Source organism: Monopterus albus, unplaced genomic scaffold (assembly GCF_001952655.1).
Source record: "Monopterus albus unplaced genomic scaffold, M_albus_1.0 scaffold40.1, whole genome shotgun sequence".
NCBI classification, from domain to species: domain Eukaryota; kingdom Metazoa; phylum Chordata; class Actinopteri; order Synbranchiformes; family Synbranchidae; genus Monopterus; species Monopterus albus.
The window spans coordinates 708,883-734,508 of NW_018127920.1; the positions used below are offsets into that span (position 1 = coordinate 708,883).

A 25,626-nucleotide genomic window follows, 5' to 3' on the forward strand; every position below is an offset into this window, starting at 1 on the left:
ATGCAGGTGGGAGACACCATCAACAAATACGGAAGCAGTCGAAAAGAAATCTGTAAGCGCTAGCCTACTTACAGTATCAGTCACTTAGAACACATCCCAATGTCATCTCTAACAACAGTATGATCATTTAAAATATTTGCTATTTCACTGTATTTACACCTTGATGCTTCCCCATTTGACATCCTTTTATTGTCATATAATACAGTAATATAGACAGTAGATATTCAACATTTGATATGCTATTTTTACTAAATTATAAAACCCCAAGTGTTCAGTATTAAAGTAATAAATAAATAAGTAATGAAATCTTCAATAACACGAATACAAGAAATGATTTAAACTCTACTCATTATGATGAAATAACATTAATTTTATTATTATTTCATAATAACAGATTTATAAGAGTTCATTTTGACTTCATATTATCTTAAAATTCCCTTTTCCAAACATTTTTGTTTTCATGTTGACATTCTTCCCAATAGCATGTTTATTTCATGACACGATTTATTTCATGCAGTCACCTTTCATGCACTCCCACCATTCAGCCAATCACATGTCCCTATCTCTCATACAGTCAGTGTCACGAAGAGTGAGTGTATGAAATAAATTATGAGTACCTCAGGAAAATAATTATGCTAAAATCCAGTTATTATGAAAATAAATGCTGAAATAACATTTTATAATAATGAGGTTTAATAAACAAGAGAACATGAACTGCTACTGTGTTATCATCCATTACTGTACACCCACTTTACCACTGTAAAACCAGAAGCATAAGTCTTAAACATGCTTTTGGCCAGTTGTTCTGTTGAAGGCAGAAACTAATGGATGCTTTAAATCTAAGCAGCCAGTAGCTTCAGCTTCAAAGAGAGTTTTATTCAGAGAGCATTAAAGCCTGACAGAGCCTGAGAGTGGGTGTCTCACTCAAAAAGCGTGAGAGCTGGTAATCCTTATTTAATGAATGGGAAAAATGTTGGAAATCCAATTAACTGGCAGTAGAACCATGTCTCAAATGGCATATAAGGTCTGAACATTTAAGCAAAATGAAGTGGTTGTTATTACTCAGACAATGACAGCAGTATTTATTCATCCTAGAGCGCCTCAGTTCAGCCACACACAGACTGTGTGGAGACCTGCCTTAACTCGGCCAGGGCCCTGTCAATGTTATAGGCCATTTCCACCGTAGGGGAACTTGCTGACCCTTAACTGAACTTGTACCCCTCCAGTCCACTCTGGAGGTGAGTCATTTTATAAATATAAATTCTACAAGTACAGTAAATTTTGGCAGCCCTCAGGAGATAATGCTAAAATAACTTCCAAGTACTCAAGGGGGGCCAGGGTGTTTGCTTTGGTGTGTAAAAATGCACTCATACATCGGTTCAGAGGTAAAAACAGACTTGGTGGGTGGACCATGGGTAAAGTGGTGCAGACATCACATTTCTGCCAGCTTGTGTTCTGCTTGTTCAACAGCTGATTGATAAACTGCTCATACAGTTTCCATTACTGGCTGATTGTTTGTACTACTGTGGCTATTACTGTTTTAGGATTTTTAGCAGCTGATATGTTCAGTTTGTAACAACTCTTTAGAAAGTATTACCCTGACGTATTATAACCCAACATGAAGTCTTGCCACAATATTTCTCAAATCTGTCTCTCCTGTTACTCACCTGGCAGAAAATGAGCATGTTCCAGATTTTACAGCCTTTCCTGTAAGCTGTCAGCTTCTTCTCAATCTCCTCTGTGTGAGAGACAGTTGAGAGAGGGAGAGGTGTCACTTTCCCACTCAGCCATAATGGTGAGGCATATAAATTGGCTGTCCCTTCTGACACACACACACACACACACACACACACACACACACACACACAATAAGTATACGTATAAAAAACAATGAGTCATCTTTGCACTCCAGCAAGCTCAAACTTATTCCACCCTCATCTTTTCCACATTTACACTTGAAGAGTAGTTTTCACTTGAATTAACATTAAGGGGAAAAAAAAGACACCATACTCACCAAGGATGTCATCAAATGTGGCATGTTCATGGTCCTTTAAATGATAAAATAAAGCAGAATATTTGTTTCATTAAACCCTGCTGAGCACAAATTGATTTAACAAGGAACAACCTGCCGATTTCCTAAACAGAACATTACTTCACTCCCTTACAACATCAGTATAATAAATTTAATTTCACAAATCGTTAACATTTCATCTCTATCCTCTAAAATGGTGATTTCCAACGTAAGTCTGAGAGGGTATAAGGTGATTAACAGGAACAGTTTGTGTATTTCTTCAGAAATTCCTCAAAACTGTCCTTTTTTATTTATGAATTAATGAACAATTTTACATTTTCAGGATCAAAATATTGGTTGACAAAATCCATAAACATATTCAAATATATCAGTCAAATCAAAGATATCCACAACAATGTTAAGATGCAGATGAACAGTCAATATATTTACAGTGTTCGTGCTTAGGAGAACACAATGTTTGTGTTTTCATCCACAACACTTTATTTGAATGCGAAGATTGAGTTGCTGCATGTTTGTATTTATCTACCCATCCATCCATCAGCCTGCCTATCTGTCTATTTCTCTACAGTATGTTAGTATGTTAATATTCATGAATTAGTTTTAACCACAAAGTACAGCTTAGGCTCAGAATGTTACTAGCTTTGCAGGTATTTGGACATACAACCAGTTTATGTGACAAATTAAGGTGCTAACTCAGTGCATAAGTGAAGACCTGTTGGTCAGTCAGTAAAAATCAGCAGGGTTCATCCTCTGGGGACCAAGCTTCATGGCAGTCCATCCAGTGGTTCTGGAGACATTTCAGACTGAACTAAAGTGGTGAACCGAGACCATATCAGACCAACGCTGCCATATTCAGCATGATCACAAAGGGTGGGAAACCCTGCCTTAGAGCTTATATTGTATTACATACAGCTGGGTACATCAGTACAAGCTTGTATGTTTTAATTAGACTACCCCAATAAATAAAGTTTGAAAGAAAAAATATTACAAAGAATTTGGAAATGAAACAATGGATTTGTGTACATCAAGTGTCCCCAGCACAAGCGACTGGATTTTGGCAATGCTTGAAAGGACATTGCATCTCACCTCAACCTTTTAATGTTTTGTTCTCTTTCCTGGAGAAAAATACCAGCTGGGACACAACAAAAGATTGCTTTTATATCTTATTTTGAGCAGACCAACAAGAGGGTGCCACTTAACAGAACTGGCTACATAGCAGGGACAGACTGAATGAAGTCGGTACGCTGCTCCACCAAATCCTGTGGCTTCTCCTTTAGTAACGGCAGACAGCACTTTGTCAACAAACACAAACTGAGAGCACAGCTCACTGTGCAGTCTTTTGTTCCTCTCGCAGCACTGACTGTTAAATTCACTCTGAGCCAGCCGGAGCGAGCTATAGCCACCTGGAGTCTAAGTAAATTGCTAAATATATAAAAACTGCAAACCTAAATACAGTAATGGTGTAAAGCTGTCGATTGTTGCTACTCACATAAAGAATGGGGATGATGGAGGGGTCATCCCTGCGGATGATGTTGGGGACATATTCAGCCTTAGGGACCTTGGAGGATATCAGCTGTGGAAATTAGGACATGCAGAGAAATTGCAGTACCTCTGGGTGCATAGGCATGGAAAACCCAAGTCGATTTTTAAAGTTGATTGCAAGGATCCTCACCATGATTTTCGGTGGGATGAAGTCCTCTCCTTCACAGGCCACTCTCTCCATCTCCCTCTCCTCCTCCCACTCTGCATCCTCATCCAGCCCTTCATCTAACGTCCCTGAGGAGGTCTGAAGCTCACCACCTGGCTCACACACAGGAACAAAAAGTGAGATGAAAGGATAGCACACAGACAAGATTACAGAGGAGAAGGCTCCTCTTAAAAGTGTTGCACCTGCTATTTTATTTTTCCGGCATGGAGACGAGGAATAGAGGATTTAAAATCAGACAACACAAAATGACACAGAATCAGTCCCCTTATGCACTCAGCCAGATACAGACAGCTACAACACAAAGACAGAGGCAGATGGGACAACAGGTTGAAAGCTGAGGACGGCTGTGTGGAGGGATGGCAACGGCCAAGAACCCAGAGTAGGAGTACACACAGGCAGCAAATACAGCAAGTGCATGGCTACGAGAGGAGTGTATGTATGTGTCAGAGTGCCTCTGTGTTTTATATCTTTGTGTGTTTGTTGCCTTTTATGTGTCTTTGAGCACAATCATATGTTGTGTGTCTGTGTGCAGCAAGTAGTTATATATTCTCTCAAATGCAAAAAGGTATGTGTGTTTTTATGTCCATTTTAGCATTAGATGTTTGTTGTGTCGTCTCTATAGTAATGCATTCTACTGTGTTTATGTCTGAAGAAAAAGCATGCATGTACAGTATGTGTGCATGTATGTGCTAAGCTGATCAAGTGTCTGTTTTTGCTCAGGTCTGTGAGGGATCAAGAAGGTGTCAACTCACTGTCTCTGGAGTCATGCAGTGATTCAGGCTTGACAGGGGTGGGGTCACTCCACGAGCGACTGAAGCTCTTGGTTTGGCGGTCGGTGAAGGCTGATGGGGTTGGGGGGGAAGACAGTCACTCACACACGGACCTACTGTAAGAGTTTGTTTTTAGAAAACCCTAACCTGGTGGAATCTTAAGCAGATTCATCTGAGTCTCCTCTGTTAATACCATAAGAGCTTCCCCAGACAGTAACTTACCAGTCTAACTGTATTTTGTGAGGCTAGTATTGTTTCCATAGTTTTTCTAGGGTTAACCCAAGCACTCATTTTATTTTCCTGCTCACAAATGAGAAAAAAAGTATAATTTTGAATTGAGAGGAACTGTCAGACAAACATATAATGCATCAAAATGGTGGAATATACTGTAAAGAGGACAATTGCTCCTCATATTTTACTCCAAATCAAACCAGAGATGTCAGATACACCAAACAAACAAATGCAGTGCATAGCATTTGAACTTTTCTGTACACAGTCGATAAGATAAAGATTCTTTTTCTAAAGCAAATGTGACTAACATAAATACTGTAACATTCTGTGCACATAAACTGCTCTAAACACTTGAACCAAATGACAATCAACAAGGATGTTAAGGAAGAAGGTTCTGATGACAGGTGTGATTCATAAACATAGTGTCACACAACATTCCTATAAACATGCACAGTACTGTCACTCCATGCATGAAGCACAAATACATTCTCATGAACCTAAGTTCCAATGTTATGATAGTCCACGCTGTAAAGCATGAATGCATGGAAACGTTCTGAGGTCAGCACACATATGTACATGCACATAGATATGGTGAAAGACTTACTTTGGGCCTTCATCCTGCGGCTGCCCACCATTCTGAGGTGTTTGCGGAAATTTCTTGAATTTTAGGGAACAGAAGGAGACAGAAACATCAAAACTGAGGAAGCGCCAGCGATTAAACATGTCAGACTTACAGACACAGATGAACAGAAAACACAAACAGAAGACAATTCTGAATCATAACCAGAGATGTCAGGCAGATCACTACTTAAATCTGCACTAACTAATATTTAGCACAAATGCTAAATCAAATAAAAAAGAGTCTAGAAGTGTTTTCTCTCTGTTGAACCAACAACCCCCTCCTATCTCAGAGTGCAGTCTTCAAGTCTTGTGTTTATATCTTGTGTTTATATCTTGCTCTCTGTGGCTACTCCGTGCCTCACTCCTCTACACCCCCACTGATCTGAGGTTACAAGATGCATTGTTCACACCAGTATGGCTCATTTCAAAGATGGACTGTGGAGGCTCCCAGTGCAAGTACAACCCTGGATAGGAGCGGACCTGTTAGACCCAAGAGGCCGTGTTCTGTAGCACAGAAAGAATGTGACAAAGAACAAGATGCATAAGTACTGTAGCTGGCTAGCATGTATATGTCAGCATCATTAGCAAGCTAACATTAGCTTTTCAGTTTTGGACCTTTGTACTGAATTATTCTGGCTGTAATTTGAAGTCATTCCAACTGACTGCAGTGTTAAGTGTTTTGTTGTCCAACTAGCAGAAACCAGCCAATTTGCTGAATTAGCAAATTAAGTCATTTTGCTAATTTTCCCTGGGTTTTGGCCCAGTTTATCTTGGACATAACACTGCAGTCCATGTAGCATTTTAGTGAGAAGTTGTTAAAATGTACGCCATCAACACAACTAGAAAAGTGGGGAGTTTGTTCAACTATCAAAGCACAACATGAAATTTCTCTAGTTTCACATACAGCTCACAGATATGTGTGTCAAGTAACACTGAATGTGATGCAATAGTGACCTGAACATTAGTACTATGTCAATATTACTGGGAAAGAAAACATTCCTCTGTATAATTTGCTTGTGTTACTGCAGATACATCCCCTAGAAACAACAACAGACATACTGTATGTAGACATATCGCTAAAATGTAAACCTCCTTATTTAACATTATGTTGCTGCAGTGCCACCAAAAGCACAGGCTCTTTGAGCTCTGTATTCCAAATCCATTAGTTCTGGAGCCGGTTACTACTGTGCTACCTGGCACAGCTGACTCCAGCTGTCGTGATCACATATGACCTAGTTTCAGAGACAAGGCAGGGGGGACAAGGAGGAGCCAAGGGACATGAAGAGGAGAAAATTCTCCTGGAGTTTGTTTTGACTCCCACTTCACCTTTAACAGTGGAAAATTAGAGGGAGACGTTAGTTAATGCAGCTTTATGTAAAGGACTCCTTTCTTGTTTTGGATATTGTGGCCACTGGTCAAAATATCCACAAATGACCAGACATATGACAAGCAAACAGTTACCAAAACCACCTCAGTGGAAACTCTACATGCACATTATGTGCACAGGAATTATGTTTTGGTCTGATGTGATGTTTGTTTAGTGGCCACATGGAGTATTGCATTTTTACATACACACTCTGTAATGGAAGCTTTATGTAAAATTGTCACCAACAAATGTTAGCCATGCTACTAACATAACCTCCTCTACCTTAGCACCAATTCTGCCACCAGTGTGTCTGCACTGATAGATTAAAAACATAGTATAATATCCAGTAATAACAAAATTACATAATGTGTTATTATGGTGCATAACTGTGGACCAAAGTAAGTTTAACAGAAGAAACCTCTGACACTGCTATTCACTGTCAAATCTGGGCCATAGTTAACACACCATAATGACACGCCATGCACTGTCATTAGTACTGCATATTAAACTGAATTTATTTATTTTATAAATGGCATTGTATGGCTTATAATTTGTACCACCAGAAAAAGGAGGACAAGGACAGACTAAGAAAAGAGACAGAATGAAAGGTGAGGGAAAAGAATAGAAAAATAAGTGTAGCGAGTAGAGTAGAAGCCTAAAACAGCTTTTTATTATTCATCAAGTCTTGTCTGATTATGAGGGTCCAGTGTAGTCCAAGTAAACAAGGCCTTGCACTCACTTAAAGCAACGTAAAAAAAAAATAAAATAAAAAACAGTTTGCAACTGATCCGTCTAACTGTGCCCTTACCATCCCTGATACTGATCTTTAGAATCGACTTAATATCACTAGGTGTAGAAGACACTTTTCCTTATTAATAATATATACTGGACCTCGTGTTTGTGTGGGGACTGTGGGGACTTGGCCATCCTTGTGGGGACACAAGTTTTGTGCTTTTAATTTTAATTTATTGAAAGTATGTCATCTTTGTGTCTGTGTTATTGTGCTGTTTTATTTTAAATTCTTTTTCCACTGCTCTTATTTATTCTATTTTAGTCATTTATTATGATTTTATTCTGCCATGTAAAGTACTTTGGTCAGCTAGATGTTGTTTTTAAAGTGCTATATAAATAGATTTGATTTGATTTGATTTGACCAGAGACTGGTCCCCACAAGGAAAGCACTGAATTTTAGGGTGGCAACATGGTTTAAGGTTAGGGTGAGGGTCAGGGTTTGGGTTAGGCGAGTAGTAGTTATGGTTAGGGTTAGGATAGGTCTATGGGAAATGAATGTAAGCCAATGTAAAGTCCCCACAAGAAATGAAAACACTGCGTGTGTGTGTGTTTTGTCAGATTTCTGACCAGGAGCTCTGATTTCACTTAAACATGGGTTCTTGTGTCTACAGTACAAATTAATGAAGCTCTGTGATAAACTAAAAAAAAAAATGTGCTAAAGTCCCTGACAGCTGATATAACTTGTCCAAAATCTCACAGCTCATTAGTTTTAACAAGCCCCACCTCTGTAGTCAGTCATTGTTAACTTATCCCATCCTGTCACTGTTAAGCATACCACTTCATTGCACGCTGGTTAATAAAAAGTCAGTTTCAACCTATTATATTAGTGTACTTGTTACAAAACAGTAGCAAGGTTCATAAGAGTCTCCGAGTAAATGTAAAGCACACACCCATCCATCTGCGTGTTTTTTGTTGGAAGCTATTTTGTATCCATAGTGCAGTTTGAAGGAATTCCAAGCAACACTGTTGACATGTCAGTATTGACTGCAGGAGTCGTGAAGGCAGAGCCTAAAATAGACGGATGACTCAGAGAAGAGCAGGATCCATCAGCCAGCCAGCAGTGTATTTTCATACTGAGTGACAAAACCTTTTAAAATCACTAACACCCATGCACCAAGACATACCCAATCAAATTCATGTTGGCAGTATGCATAAATATCACAACTACCTCAACAAACACTTTAAATCCAGCTATGACCCTTCCAAATGCTTTGCAAAATCATCTTGGTTGTTTAAATATGCATAATTTTATACATAAAACTAACTATTTTTCTATGAAAACTGTTGCATTCTGAAAGTTCATGACACAGTCCAATACGTGCACATGAAAAATAAATCTCCTGCATTGTCTGAAGAACTTGCAAACACACGCACACTCCCAGAGGTTCAAACAACAAATGGCTTCTTATTCACTGGTGAATGTAAGCCAGCCACAGGGCAATGAGATATGACCCTGGCTTTTACACATTAGTGTTCAGTGAGCAACACTGATTAAATCTGCCACCCACACAGTGTGCAGGATTCACGACATGTGCACACACACCATGTGACACTGTCACCATGTTTGTGATGGCCCTTTAACCGCAGTTGAGGACAGGAGTGTAAGAAATGTTTTGTTTCCTGCGTACAAGCATGATGCGTTGTGTGTATGACTATTTGTGTCACACACACAACGCATCAAACAGTTTGAACACCAAAATAACAGTAGAGAGAAGGTCTACATTAGTGAGTCATTATGTTTTGGGGTATAATAATAGTGATGGTACATTAATGAAAAGAAATTTGTCCCAAAGCATTTTACTAAACTTTGATGGAGAAATAAGTTTCAGAGCATTGGTTAAAACACCATAAAGTTATCTTCACATGTTATTATTACTAACTAGCTTGGTTCTATATTTACACAAGTAGCATTCTAATGTTACTGCTGAGCACTTTGAGAACATACACAGCTGTGGAAAGATCTACTCTATCCAGTGACAGCAGGGTGAGAGCCTGATGGCAGAGATTTTGAGCCAAGCTCAGAGCTGTTAACATTCTTATCTGTAGGGCTGGTATTGTGCTATATTATTACATTTTCATGGTCAAACATTGGAATATTGCTTTTATGTCATTATGGGGAAACGGACCTGCCCCTTGATGGAGACTGCTGTTCAGTTTGAAAGAAGTTTACTTACTGTGTGCAACACAAGAGTCAAATAAATGTGCTCATTAGTGTGGGTTTTAATATCAGTATCTTATGCCAAATGATTATGGTCTATTACCAAAAGTCCTTGTCTCCAACTTCCAAGTCCAAATGCAGTCAGTGCTTAAGTCGAGTCACAAGTCCTGAAAATCAGGTCTGACTGCGTTTGGACTTGGAAGTGTGTGTCCTGAACTCAAGTACTACAACGCTACATGAGGCTGCTCAGTTGTCATCATGTCATCCAGTAAGTGGAAGATGTGGTTGACAACTCTGGAAAAAAGCTAGTAAGTGGACTTACAATTATTTTGACCTGTGGTCAGTGAGTTGGACTTTCAGCTCAGCTGATGCATAGTATGTGTTGAAAGTTAATGTTTATTATTAATATTAGTGGTGATTATTATCATTAGTAGTAGGGTTACAGTATATTGTGTTTGTGAGTTTGCCTGTTTGAATGTGGTTTTTCTGTGTGTTACTCAAATTCAACTCAAATGTGGCATTTACCGCAAATGGAGGAATCATGAGCTGCTGGAATGTTTTTAGTCTGAAACATTTTATGCTCAAAGTTTTGACTTTCACTAACAGTAGCTTAGCAGGGACTGAACAAAAAAGGAACAGCAGAACATCTGGTTCTCTCTGCCACTAAAGTGCTGTAAATAAAGTATAGAGATAAGGCTATAAATAAGGTTCTCCGTTAGGAAAAGATATTTTAAGATCTGACATGAAATTGATAATGAGACTTGTTAAAGAGAGGACTTCTTGGTTGAGTAATAAGGGGAAGGGAACAGGGATGGTTCTGCAGAACACAGGACAGGACAGGACAGCCAGGACATGGTACCTCTCCATCACGGTGGCTGCCTCCTGCTCTCTTTTCCGTCTCTTTCTCTCAGCAATGCCTCGAAAAGCCCTGCCGGGACGTCAAAGCATTAAGTGGTTTTGTGGGGAAATAACGATTTATGTTTTACCTACACCTGATTTTTGTCTGAACCCAAACTGACCCAAGGGGTAAATAACCTTTAGAGGATGTACCATTTCACTCAGAAATCATTTATACTACATTGCTAATACTTTTTCTACAGTTTTTTTTAAACGAGGCCTGACATAAATGCTGCAACACTGAGAGAAATTGACCAGATTTACAATAAGCCCTCTGGGTCTAGTTGGGTTCGGGCATGAATATAAAGTTCCAGGGTGGGATGGGGCAACAGTAAAGGGGTTCGAGGTGAGGGTTTTCAAGTCCATAAGGGTTAGTGAGGGTTTGGATAGCTTTGCTGAGTAGTTAGATTAGCAACACAGGGACAATTTATTCACCAGAGGCAGAGAACATTGTGCATATTTTCATGTAATACACACACACGGACAGCAATGCAAGATAGTGGTGGTCTACAAGCAGAGACACTGAGGCGTAACCAAGAAACTGCCCATCCTGCTTATCCAGTGTGAGTTCCCTGTAACATCACCAGCCAAATGATTCCCAGTACATTAACTGTTATCTTTAAGTCTTTCATATAATTTCAATTAGAAATGAACATTGAGGCATATTTTGTGCATGTCTTGATGTCCATCGTTTGCCATTCTTCCAGAGTGCAAGTTGGTCAGCATGAATGTGCCTTTCCCACAGGGAACAATAATGGCTCTGACAGGATGTCAGGCATAATCAGAATCATCTGTGACAGTGTATGCCAGAAAAGAAGTCGTGTCTTGTCTAGCTTTGACAGACGAACAGACAGACAGCTGATGAGCTCTGGGACACCAAACAATGGACTGAAGCCACTGGAGTCTATCCAGTCCATATTATGGAAAAGCCTTCTGTGCCAGTCTATTACCGCTACACCATTTTTACTCTCATGAACTCTGTCACTTTCTGTTCCCTCTGCCTGAAAAAGATGAACGTGATGGAAGCAACTCTTCCTTCAGCCTGTCACTCCTTCTACCATCTGCCATCACCAGAAACTCTGAAAGCCGAGAGCCCTCTTCTTCTTTTGTGCCAAACAGCAATCCGGCAGATTTCCAGCCAAATTCAAACAAGTGGTTAAAAAAAATTACAGTGAAACCTTTTGGCAGTGTGCTCTCTAACTGGCATTTAGAGCCAAGAGCAACAAGTTGTACAGTACGTCTTGATGTTCTACCGTAGTGTTAGAGCTGAAAATGCACAGTAAAATATGCAGTTGTGATTTTTGCTGACCAATTTTGCAATTGTGATTTAAATTTCATTTGCACTGATATGTATAAATTAATCTCTGGGCCTATTTGGTGGCCTATATCACATTAAACCCAGCTAAGTTGTGTTGACACTTTGCTGACTGTACATATAAAAGATAAAATACAAATAAAATAAAATGGTTAATATTGAGGTCCTTAGTTAGTTTTCAATAAAAAGCATAGAAAATTACCAGTTATGTGCACACTTCACTAATATATTACAGCATATATAACATTATTCAAAACTTTATGGAAATAATTATGACCAGCTTCATATTTGCTACATAGTTATTAGCAAAAGCCCACTTATGGTTAAATTGGAAACTGCTATTAAGTATTTTATCACGCTATAAAAATTCTAATACCTGACTAATAACTCCTAACTAATGGTACTGTTAAGAGTTTGGTTCTGTAGCTGCTTGAGCTGACGTTAGCTTTACATACAGTATTAACAGATCAAGTTGCCACTAACCAGAAAATGTGCAATAAACAAGACTGTCTATGTAGAGACCACTGGCCACTCTCGCTCTTTCTAAACCTCACAACCGCACAGTGCATTTTCTGCTTTTACAAGAATTTAAAGGATTCAGAGCATTGCTTCTTCTTTCTTGAGGAAACCATTGTTGGCTCTGCGTATACAGATTCTGGCATGCAGAAAACTTATTAACCAGACTAAAACCAAACCAGTCCTTCAGAAAATTAATGTTTATTAGCTCAAGCTGTTTGCTGGTAACAGTTGACATATTGGCTCTTGAAAGTTGCATCTATTCAAACTGTAATTTAGATTTTAAAATGATTAAACATATTTAGTGAAATCCAAATCTTATTTTTTTCTTTATTACATTAGATTGCCCTCTTTTATAACACTAAATTTAGCAGCACTGATGGTAATGAATACATGCTGTTACCTCCTAATTATTAGCTTGATCTGTGTCTATCTTTAGATTTAACTACAATGTCTTTGCTTGAAGCAAGCCTTTATACCAAGATGCTTTTTATGATAGTTGCAAAAGCTGTATTAACACATTAAGTGTGTAATAAGTCATCACTGTTGCATTGTGTTGGTGTGTAATATGAAAAACAACTTTAAGTTAGTGACTCACTATTCAGAAAAGGTACCTCAGTATTTCTATTCTTGGTGATCTGGTTATCTTGTGAATGTAAAATATTCCTGCGGAATCTGTGAATTCAGTATTGCTGATTCTCATTTCATTTCTACTGTACAGCACTTTTCCTGCACTCCAGCAGACTGCTGACTTATTGTGAAACTTCAAACACCCAGTCCAGCAGGTATTGAGAGTGAGAAGGTTAAAGACACAGCAGAGTGGATAGCACAAACATGAAAATAAATAAATAAATAACGGTTCAAGACATGTTACCTAACTGACAGACTGAGAAAAAGAAAGAGTGGCGAGGATGGTTGAAGGAGTTACTCACGATATTCTACAGCCGTGATTTGGAAAGCCACCACGCAGAGAGGAGAGGACGAAGAGAAGACAAAATGAAAAAGAAGTTAGCAACAGTAGCAAATACTCCATCAATATTTCAGAAGCTGCTTTGTGCTGTGGTTCTCACTTGGATCTAGTTAATACAACAAGCAAAAAACCTCACCTTGAGTGGAAAAGTCCTGACTATACAGTAAACTCAAAGTATCAGTAAGCAAGAACAGTAGTCTAATTGGGACATGCATATTAATATCAGTGGAATTAAGGACTGCACATAGAGAAATGGTTAGAGTAATTGTAAAGTTCATGTGTAATCAATCAAACTGCAACAAGCCCATCACGTTAGAGATGAAAGACAGTGACTGGCCAGTAATTTTATTTTACTGTAATGCCAGTCTCAGAATTGTACATCATCCTGACCCTATTAGGGGCATGGGCAGATGGAAACAGATGGAAAATGGTGGAAAGCAGCTGACATATGGACAGAAAAGAGGGAGCGTGGGAGAGATGAGGGGAAAGATGCTGGTGGGTGAGCTTTGTCTGTTTCAGGACCATAATTATAAGATCTGGTTGACAGGTAATAATTAACTACACAAAAGTAGTGGAAGGCACTTGTGTGTGTGCTGGTGTGAGAGATGCCCACTCAAACTCCACATAAACAGACTTTCAACTTGACTCGCAGATCCTCCCTAATTGACTCTAGACATGATTTTGAGATCTTTCAAATATTGGTAAGGCATTGAACATTTCTGTAGAAGGAAAGTGTGGGTTTTTCAAACAAAACACACACAACAAGCTACACTGGGTGTATCATGGTGTGGAATCGATACCAAATGTAGCCAGAAAAAGTGCCTCCTATTAAGATGGTGAGAAAATGATAGAAGACACTGGTTTGAGCATGTCCGACATCATGAGGCACTTGAAAATGAATTAGCCCAGACTTAGTGTGACATTACATTAATGTCACTGCTAATTTTGTCATGTCAGGAGTCTTGGCTCATATTGGGCTCCTTATTTGTGTAACCCCACATACAGTAATTGTTCAGGAAAACATGTTGACCTTTAACTGCAGTCTGTCGGTGTTGATCGACACAGAATTCTTGCTCACAGTGCACCAATTCACAACAACAATCATGATCATGATGACTGTATTGTGTCATACTGCTACAAAAAGCTATGAAACACATTTAAAAGTGTTGTACTCTGTCTCCAGTTTGCCTTAGTACTGTGTTTAGATTCAGTTTCCCTATTTATCTGCAGGTTCACACAATTTAACAAGGAAAAGATGTCTGTCGAACACAATGTTAACCCACTATAACTTGTTATTATAGACCGGATACAATTCAAAAGGGGAAAATGCTTGAACTAGACATATTATGTTGGAAACATTAGAGACTAGAGACTTGACTCAGACTTCTACCCCAGAGACTTCAGACTGGACTCAGACTTGCACTTTGCAGTTTATGAAAATCTCTTGTTGGTGTAAATAATTATATTGTGGTTGGTCAGTGTGAACATGCACAAAACAGTAACAAATGCATTACACTAAATCTGAAGAATTTACCTGTTTATTTGTCCAAAGCCTGCCATCAGACACTTTGGACTTTGAGTGCTTCCAAATCACAGGTGACCTACTCTCACTGTGGTCCCTGAATGCCTCATGGAGCACCATTACTCTGCTCACCTGATCTTAAGTGGACACAATGTTAGCACTGTTTAGCATGATGATAGTGTATTTTGAAATACCCTACTTCAAATTGATTGAAGTGTTGTAACCTATGCAACAAAGTTCATTGTATTTCCAGTGCAACATTAATTCCTGCACCTAAAGCCTTAAATAAATATGGTTTGACAGCCACTTAAACTAAGCTATCTTGGCTGAATTACTACAGCTACTGCTTCCTTTAACTATTACTACGGCAGTTTGGTTGAGATCAGCAGACACAAGTCTTGGAAGCAAACCTTTTATTTCAGTTAAAAAGGGAAGTGGTGGAAGAAGTACTGAAACTTTTACTTAAGTAAATGTAGCAATACCATTGTGTAAAATACTCAAGTTACAAGTAGCCCTGCAATTAAGATGTTTCTTAAGTAAAAGTACAAAAATATTAACATAAAAATATACCTGAAATAGCAAAAGAAATGCAGAATGACACATTGCACATTGTGTATCATATTATTGGATTGATGCGTTGTGGTGTACATCACATCTAATGCTGCAGCTGGTAAAGGTTGAGTTCATGTTAAAGACCTTATATGCTCATAATTTTAATTACTGCTGAGTAGCTTGTGAATTTCCCACCGGGAGTCCTGCACTGGGTTGGGTACCTGCAAAAAGGTATGTGTAACAGGTAAAAGAATATGTTTATATTAAATCAAGGTAGCTGCTGAACTTCATCTCCATGGTCTCTGAAAAGGATACCTCATACACCAGTAAAGGTCACTGAAGGTAAAATGCTATGCTGATAAATCCATGTCTTGAATTCAAAATTAAAAGTAGTTTTTCATTTGAAAAACTTTCATTTTTCTTTTTTGTTCTTTTTAATTTGGGGTAGGATATTCCTCCATGAACATATAGCACCTCCATAATAAAAAAAAAAAATGAATGCGAGAATGCTGTTTGAAATGGACAGCTTCAATGTGACAATAAAATTACATTTTGCATTTGATTTTTAATTGTGTTAATTGTACAATAAAATTTTTGAAAGTCAGCCGTTACGGTTTTTAACAAAATGACCATGAGAAGAGCAGTAACCATGTAACTGTCATTATCAATGTACTAAAATTGCACTTAAGTTTGCAATTTTGATTCCAAGGAAGGTTGAAATTTTTTCTGACAATTTAAATGAAAGAAGTCAGCTTAAATATATTGTCTTTATCATTGCTGCAATGCAATCCTTACAAATGTGCTGAAAATTAACTGTTATTGTGGTTTTCATTTGACTATTTATTAATTTTCAAACATGAAAATGAACATTTTATTTTAACTGTTTATCTGATTTATTTTGTAATACATTATACTAACCCAAAAGGTAAACAAAATTTCACTTTGCTTAAAAAATATACTTATATTGGCAGCAATGACTTGCATACAGATCAGTGAGGTGACAATGGGCAATTACTAGCTGATGCTAATAAAAGTTGTACTGGCTTCATATTTTGGTGAAATCAACAAAAGAGAAATGTGTGAAAGCTGATTAGGATTTTGTAGTAGAACATTGCATTTGAGCCATTAGTCTTGGAAGGACAAGGCTGGGCCATATCCTGCCAACACAGTGATGTACAGAGTGGGAGTGAAGCCAGAGCTCTATGCCATACTCACGCCTGCATGGTGGTGGTGGCTGTGTGAAAGCTGAACATATTCTCTTTGGGGAACCAACTATTAGGATTGCCCTCTGCAAACAGAAAACAAAAGGAAGGCGTGGTATCAGTGAGTAGAACATTCAAATATAGGCCTTACAATCAGCAGAGCAGGCTAATGAATGTGCACAGAGTGTGAGGTGAAGCATCTGAGGGTGAATGGGGTTTTAATGGTTTGCTGTTTTATTCACTTAAGAGTTAGGTTGCATACATACAGTATTTACTCTACAGATTATAATGTAGGTGAACACATGAACCACAAAGCTGCTGAAATGAGATGTATATAATCACCATTCCTTTCCCACTTCCATCTCAATTTAAACCCCTCCCCATCTTCTCATGTATGTTTCTTTACCCCTGTCATCAGCAGAGGCTCTGTCCTCGCTGTACATCCTCTCCAGTTTCTTGCGATGCTTTCCTCCATCCCGTGGTGAGGTATCCAGGTCAAGGGAACGCTGGCTTTGACACGGAGCCCGAATGCAGGTCACGCAGTCTGGAGTGTAGTCGTCCCGTGACCCCCCTCTCCTTATCCCCCACTCCCGGAAGTTATTGGTGCTCCCCGAGTTTTGTAGCGGCTGCGATGATGGCGGGCCTCCGTGGTGCTGGTGGGCATGGTGATGGTTGCTGCGATGATGGCTACTATGATGATGGCTGCTGTGTGCACCTGTGATGGACTGTTGAATACTGCAGGATGGGTTGTGGTCGGCACTGGCTGGGGCCTGGGAAATGGGCTGCTCCCTGGATCCCTTCAGCACCTCCAGTTCCAGGCTTTCGTTGCTGCTCTGGCCCCCCAGGGTCATCCCTCCCTCCCTGGTGATTGTGTACACTCTGGCTGGCTTTGCTGCCACACCCCCCTCTGGGCCTCTGGCACCTTGTGGATCCTCTACAGAGAGGCTGTGCTCAACAGAGAGTCTACGTTTGGATGGGCCCAAAGGTGCTGGAGCCTGGATGGTGTTGACCAGAGGCTGAGACTGTGAATGAACACTGGAATTAGACTGGCTGGACTGGTTGGGTTTATCTACAGGCAAACCACAGCGCTGTGGTGGCTGATTGTTGCTATGCAAGCGGCTGACGTCTGGAGGGTCGCAGTCCTGGCCAGGGAAGGTGTCAGACAATAAATGATCTGGAGATAGATGGAAAGAAAGAGAAAGAAGATGGAGAGTAACCAGAAAGCAAAAAAGTGACAAATAATGCTCTTTAATTTATATAGCTTTTAAATCAGTATCAGAGTAATGACTAAAATGTACATTTAAATGAACAGAGAGATTGTTTGTCTCCCTTTGAGATTTGTAGCTTTGGCAACAGAGTGTTAATATTTACAAGCCAGAAAGGCTTTTGGCAAAATGAGAAGGAAAAGCAAAAGGGTGTGTGAAAAAGCATGAAGACAATGGGTGAAAGATTTTGAAATGGATTAATTGGTACAGTACATGAAGGATTCTGGCAGAAACAAAAGTCCCATCGTTCAGTAGGGTCCTGCAGGATGCATTCTCCTTCTCACAAAGTAAGCAGCTGCAATGCTGCAGACTTGTAAATAAGTGTTAGCTCATGGGAATGGGTGAGTTTTGTCATGTTCTCTCTGCTGTCAATAGACAGAACATGACAAAATTCACATGACATGACAAAACTGTATCAGTATTAGGTCCCATTTTTCTCTGCTGTCAATAGACAAAAATGGGACCTAATACTGATACAAAACCGTAAGAATGGAACAAAAAGCTCACTTTTACTTAGTTTGGGTGACGTGTGCTGTAATGTCAATGCAGGTTTATAATTTTGGGTTAGGGCCTTTTTTGTTTAGAGGTGTAAGTCTATGTCACAGAATATTGTTTTCACCACAGTAAACTAATTTGCTGACAGGGATGATTTCATTGAAATGAAAAGATTTTTCTATCAAATGTTACAGTTTTAAATCCTGGCATGTCCTGCTGGCAAAGTCTGTGTAGTTTATTAACTCATGGATTGGTTTTGAGGCAGCAATAGTTTTTGTATGAAAAAAAGCATTTTTCTGCAATTTACTAATAAAATACTGACTGTGACAAGTCATTTTGGAGATTTAGTAGAATGGACCTCAAATGAAGAAAAAATTGATGCATTTCAACATGTCGTGTTTAAATGCAAATTTACTCTGCATCTCTGAATAAACTGTAACTGCAGTATTTTATTTGAATGCTTATTCATTCAATTTAAGCAAAAATGAAGTGTTTCTTCCAGTTGTGAGGTTATGGTGTATGTATAGTAAACCTGATTTTTTGGAGTAATATGTCACACTGCCTCCGGCCACACAAATATGAAGAAATGTGTCATCACAATGCAGCTGGACTGGCTGGTGTAGGAATGTGTTTGAGTATTCTTTGTGTTTGTTGCTGTTTACTGGTTTTATTTCCACTCTGTGTCACCTACCTGCTCCGTTGCTGTTTTCTGGATTGGTATTGGACAGGTATTCTCCAAATGCTCTGGCTGCTCTGTAAAGACACAACAAGTGCAGCAGTTAACCCTGATCCTTAACGCTCAACCACTACAAGAAGTCCGTAGACTGCAGGGCTTTTTCCTACTGTGCCACCTCCCTCTGCTGACTTCAGACAGCCTGACTCAGTTCAGGTGTTTAAATCCAACTTAAAACTCATTGGTACGTCCTTACTTTCAGCTTGTGGCATAGGTCTTATTACTTCTGGTCTTGGCCTTGTTACCAGTCACTAGTGGGTCATCTCAGTCCAAATGAATCTATTCAGAATCAGAAGGCTTTATTGTCTGTTTATTGCTGGTGCGTGTTTTGGTAGCTCTGTAACATCTACCAGAGGGTAGCAATTCAAATTGGTGGTGCCTGGGGTGACTAGGGTCCTTAAAAATGGTTTTAACCCTGCTGAGATAGCGTGACATGGCGAGGTCTTCCAGTGAGGGCAGTGGGCAGCCAGTAATCTTTTCTGCAGTTCTTGTAAGTCTCTGCAGTGCTTTTTTGTCTGCAGCAGAGCAGCCCGCATACCACACAGTAATGCGGTATGTGAGGACACTATCAAGGGTCACCCGGTAGAATGTCACCAGCAGCTTCCTACGCTGTTCCTCCTGAGCACTCTGAGGATACCAAACCAAAGCATATATAGCATAGTTCTGGTTGTCCTACTCATGATATTACAGCAAACCAAATGGTGGCTGCTTTGCAGGACGCTCTAGATAACACAGACTGGGTCTTGTTCAGGCGCAGCTCTAATCACATCAGTGTGTTAACGTGTGGGATTTATGATGGAGATAGATCTCAGAAAGCTATAAACAGAACATTTCCCAACCAGAAATTGTGGGTAGGTAAAACCATCCACCAGGCTTTAAAATCTTGCATCTCTGCCTATAACACAGGGCTTGCCTCTGGGAACATGGACAAGTACAAAGCATGTCCTGTGTGAGTGGTAAAGGAAGCTGAGCACTTTTAGCGCTCATGTCGAGGCTGCAGCTGGCATTTCTCACAGCACTATTAGTACTAATGGTAGCATGCAGAGATAGTTCAAGTGAAAAACGCTTTCATCATATCGGATCAGGACCAGGTGGCATCTTATAGCCTGCGGTGACCAGCTAGCACTCGTATTCATGGAGATAGTTGACCTCTCGCTGGCACAGTCAGTAATCCAACATGCTTTAACCTGTCCGTTATCGTTTCTGTCCCAAAGAAACCCCAACCTGTCTGCCTCAGTGACTATTACCCAGTACCCCTGACCTTAATTATGATGAGGTGCTTTGAAAGCTTGCTCAGACTTCAGCAACCTCTTCCTTAACTGACTACAATTTGTATACTAGTATACTATACTATTTGTAAACCATCAAACTCAGCAAAAGCATGTTAACACGCCCAGTGGAGCTTCAGTGCCATTGGCTGTTAATACAGGTGTCAACAGCCTTTTGGCATATGGTCCTACATACAGTATGTTTACATAACAGCTAGAAGGGTCTGACAAACCTATACATTGTGGTCACATGAACTTGTGTAGACACACTTTCATGGTCACACTGAGGTATGTGACTTCATGTACAGTTTGGGACCATCTACTCCGTGTGGGGGAGTTAAACAAGGATAACTTTTGTGGTGTGTACAGTGGTTGTAGGAACATGGAAGCACGGTATTCTTAGCATCAAAAATGGTTTGCATGGCAGAGTTCCAAGACGAAAACCACTGCTGAGCAAAAAGAACATAAAGGCTCGTCTCAGTTTTGCCAGAAAACATCTTGATGATCCCCAAGACTTTTGGGATAATACTCTGTGGACAGACGAGACAAAAGTTGAACTTTTTGGAAGGTGTGTGTCCCATTATGTGTGGCGTATATGTAACACCGCATTTCAGAAAAAGAACATCATACCAACAGTAAAATATGGTGGTGGTAGTGTGATGGTCTGGGGCTGTTTTGCTGCTTCAGGCCCTGGAAGACTTGCTGTGATAAATGGAACCATGAATTCTGCTGTGTACCAAAATATCCTGAAGGAGAATGTCCGGCCATCCGTTTGTGACCTCAAGCTGAAGCGAACTTGGGTTCTGCAGCAGGACAATGATCCAAAGCACACCAGCAAGTCCACTTCTGAATGGCTAAAGAAAACCAAAATGAAGACTTTGGAGTGGCCTAGTCAAAGTCCTGACCTGAATCCAATTGAGATGCTGTGGCATGACCTTAAAAAGGCGGTTCATGCCCGAAAACCCTCCAATGTGGCTGACTTACAACAATTCTGCCAAGATGAGTGGGCCAAAATTCCTCCACAGCGCTGTAAAAGACTCATGGCAAGTTATCGAAAATGCTTGATTGCAGTTGTTGCTGCTAAGGGTGGCCCAACCAGTTATTAGGTTTAGGGGGCAAACACTTGTTCACACAGGGCTATATAGTTTTGGATTTTGTTTTCCCTTAATAATAAAAACCTTCATTTAAAAACTGCATGATGTGTTTACTTGTGTTATCTTTGACTAATATATAAATTTGTTTGACGATCTGAAACATTACAGTGTGACAAATATGCAAAAAGATAAGAAATCAGTAAGGGGGCAAACACTTTTTCACACCACTGTATACTAATGTCAAAGTGCTGTGCCCTTTGGTAGTGTGCAAGAGTGGTGAGTCTGTTGTTTTGAACCCTGTGAGTGAATATTTTGGCATATACTGTCTTGTGGTCTTGGAATTATAAAGATTACTGCATGAAACAAATGTAGCTCACTTAGAGACAAGAGAAATCCATACATATACATATGTATATAAGAAGCATGAACTGAATAAATGATATTGTCTCCCCCTAAACCAATAGGTGAATTGGTAGCTTTCACTTGTTATGTTTTAACACATCGATGTGATGCTTTGTGTGTGAGGAACTACTGTTTGTGGATGACCTCTGCTTAATAAACACCAAAGTTTACTGAATGTAGTCAGGCCAACATGACATGCATAGCAGAACATCCACCTTGAACTCCCTGTCCTGCAGCCTATTTACAACAAACAGCGCTGGACCAAGGACAGGAACTTAGTGAAGAGCTTCAGCCTTCCAAACAATGGACTCTTTTCTCTGTTGCAGTGAAAGAAGCACAGAGGAAAACCCCTTGAGCTGGACCTTGAACATCTTTGCACAACACTCACACCCCTCATACAGTATGTTCCTGTCAATACACCTATATTACCTTATATGTATTCATTATATTTATTATACTATCACATTTCACTGCACTTACCTCAGCTTGGTGTTGCACAATAATCCCCATACAACTGAAATATTATTATGAAATATAGTCAGAAATATAGTATACTTCCCTTATATTTTTCCTGTTTTCTATTTTTATATGTAAACTCTATGTTCTGTTACCGACAGTTCTACTAAGTATTTCACTGCATGTTGTACAATGTGTGGTTGTGTGTGACAATTGAATTTGAAACCTTGTAAATACTACTGTATCTCTGGGTTCGGTTGCTCCCTCGAGCACATTCTTGTACCTCTCTCTCTGTTATCGTTGTTCCCTCTTTTCACTCAGGGTCTCTGTGTTGGACCACTGGTCGTTCTGGGACCTCGCTCGCCTTCGGCTGTCAGTGCCTCATTAAGATGTCTGGAACTGATACTTGTCCTCCAGGAGTCCCAGCCTCTTCTGTGTCTCTCCCTCAGTCCCTGTGTTCATGTTGTCCTTTTCTCTCCCTCTGATGTGAATTTGTTCCTTTCTCCTATGTGTATGAATAATGTGCTTGGGCTTTGCCTCTTTGGGGGATATTTACTAAGGCTTTGCTCATTATTTGGTGCTAAACAGTGAAACTGCATGTGTTCATATTTACTAAGGAGCCTCAATGAGTTTTGTAATGGAGAAACAGAAGAAAAGCGGCAGCACAGGGCCTTGACTTGCAGAAGACTACTGTCCCCTAAATATGTGTGGTGATTTCTGCAACCATATTACAGTTCAGTCACTGTAAACGGAAGGGGGTATTTACTACACCTGTCACAAATTACAGTCAGGTTCATAAAATATTGCAGTAAATCAATTTTTCAGTTTAGCGGTGTATTTGCAGACACTGACAAGTTTAGTAAATATTCCCCATTGTGTGTTTGTGTCCTTTTTCCTGGTCTTTGTGTGGAAAAGACCTAATGTGAAGAAGTGGCTCACAAACAGTAAAAGCTCACTAGATAAACCATATGTCAGAGCTGTATATCTGTAAAGCCTCTTCATGGGTCGCTGTCAACACGCTAGCATTCATGTACTATAGATTCCAGCACCACAGCAGTCTGCAGGAGGTGATGTTGTTACTGCCGTGAATCCATATTCAGTAACAGTGTCTCTTATCAGAGCGGCAGCATGCTCTTACATAGAGACTGAAAGAATAAGAAACTGCTTTGATAGAGAGAAAGAACACATGATATGACAGAGAGAAAAGAGATAGAATACTTAGGAGAGAACAGAATACTTTATTAATGCCAGAAGGGAAACTGATAGAAGTAGAGCTTCAGTTTGCCTCTCCTGTAAAAGGAGAATGTGCGGGAACATAAAGTACACATATTAGCAGGAGCAGCAAGGAAATGGCATGGTGTGCTGAACATGCATCTGGCAGACTCTTTCTAGTACATGCATAATGCCCTCCCTTACTGTATGTGTAATTCTCCTCAGACAGTTCAGTACTGCTGCTGTCAACACTTGGCATCTACAGGTTTCTGAAACAAAAATTTGAATTTTTTAAATAGAGTTTTATCCAAATCACCATAGGCACCCATGAGTGCAGTCGTATTCAGCATTGGTGGGAACAAAATGCTCTGCACTGCTACAGGACCGTAACTACAGCCATACTAAGCTAAAACCGGAGGGATGCATAAAAAAAGCCACAGTGCCACAATGTACCTCCTCTGAAAGGGGGAAAAGCCATGAATAACAGTGATTAGTTCAGAAACCATGGCTCAAGCTCTGTGCTTCTGGAGCCATACAGCCTTCAGGCCTCACTCCATTTAAAACTTCTAAGCACATAATGGGGCCAATCAACACTACTGAAACCTTTATACTGTACAAAGCTGTAATACAGTATATGTCAAACCTGTTGTACACTGGGTTTTTACACAAACTGCAAGGGGTTTGACTCATGAATTACTTATACATTTAAACGTTTCAAAGAAGGCATATGTATATTCAGATATAAAAACTTTCCATTATTTGATTTGTACATTTATTTGGTTAAAATTAAGAGCTAACGACCCCTATATGAGGGTTCACCATAGGCACTGATTTTGTCTGACAATGCCTGTAAGTAGGTTCTTAATAGTTAAAGTGTTTGGAAATACCGAACTTGATGGAAATACAAACAATTAACCAGCAAAGAGGCTTGGTTTTTACAGTCTGATTTGTTCTCCCCACATCTGGGCCTTTAAAACAGAATTAGTAAATACTCCACTGTCTGGGCAGAGGCTATAGTTAGCCTAGCTTTCTAGCTTCCATTGTCTGAGTGGAATACAAACTTTAACTGGTCAATCCACATGCTGAATACTGTAACGAGATGAACATCTTAACATAACAGTAAATAATTAAGGCTATGTTGTGACAGCCCTGGGCTATATGTTATTATTTGTTTTGACCTTCATATGTCTCCTTCTGTTCCAGGTTCAACTGGCCCATCCTACAGTACCTCTCTCAGGGACTGGCTTCTCATGCTTGGAGTCCGAATAATCCATTTCGCACCCAAGATGACTTACTTAATTTTTTTTAATTGTGCAGAACTCCCCCCTTTGTTATGGCCTGAAAATCTGACATATAGCAATATAGGCTTGCTGAAAAAAGGAGATTGGAGGCTGTCTTGAATCAACGTTTGCTGACTATTTGTGCTCCAAAAACTATTTTACTCTCTTTAAAACTTGGAAAATTACCCAGCAGTATCATTATACTGTAGTTTATATATCCTTACACAAAAACAAATAATTTAAATTTCAGTTCAACTTTAACTAATCTTTGAATAATAATATCCTGCTATAAGAGCTAAAACAGAAAAGCCACAAGTGGTACAATAGGGTGAAATACACATTTCCCCTGCTGAAACACTCACAGGTTTTACAGCCACACCGATACACACACACACACCTACAGAGAAACAGTAAAGCCTATAATCGCTCTCCTTCCACTCACTCTGACCATTTCTCCCAACTACAATCACAGATACACAGACAGACCCATAACCTTGGGGTGTGCATGTTGAACAGCAGTCAGAAAATAAACCAACTACACACATCCAATATTCCTGACACATGCACACAGGGATAAAGCTCAGGGAGGCAGAGTGGTGAAATGGCATTGCTGTTGCCTATATGATGTCCTGCTATGACACTCTTTAAGTAATTAAATATGAGGCAGCATGTGCAGAAGCTCCTCCTGCAAACTCCCTGAATGATGGTGGAAGAGGTGGGGGAAGGGTTCGTAAAAGAAAATTGAACCGTCTCTGTTCTTGCTCAAATT

General features: G+C 39.7%; 1 protein-coding gene across 5 annotated transcripts in view; it reads right to left on the minus strand.

The window, feature by feature from the left end:
* Positions 1–25,626, minus strand: part of nsmfb (NMDA receptor synaptonuclear signaling and neuronal migration factor b) — a 58,835-nt gene that overhangs the window by 14,256 nt on the left and 18,953 nt on the right. Inside the window, exons 2-12 of one of the 5 annotated variants that reach the window (XM_020599343.1) lie at positions 19,104–19,165; positions 17,059–17,826; positions 16,666–16,738; positions 13,339–13,344; positions 10,538–10,606; positions 5,346–5,398; positions 4,493–4,582; positions 3,705–3,832; positions 3,522–3,605; positions 2,015–2,048; positions 1,668–1,738 (exon numbers count right to left, since the gene is read on the minus strand). In XM_020599343.1, the coding sequence (XP_020454999.1) occupies positions 1,668–1,738; positions 2,015–2,048; positions 3,522–3,605; positions 3,705–3,832; positions 4,493–4,582; positions 5,346–5,398; positions 10,538–10,606; positions 13,339–13,344; positions 16,666–16,738; positions 17,059–17,826; positions 19,104–19,165 (1,438 nt within the window). The remainder of the gene's footprint in view (positions 1–1,667; positions 1,739–2,014; positions 2,049–3,521; positions 3,606–3,704; positions 3,833–4,492; positions 4,583–5,345; positions 5,399–10,537; positions 10,607–13,338; positions 13,345–16,665; positions 16,739–17,058; positions 17,827–19,103; positions 19,166–25,626) is intronic. The other 4 variants (XM_020599346.1, XM_020599344.1, XM_020599345.1 and 1 more) reach the window with 4 other exon arrangements.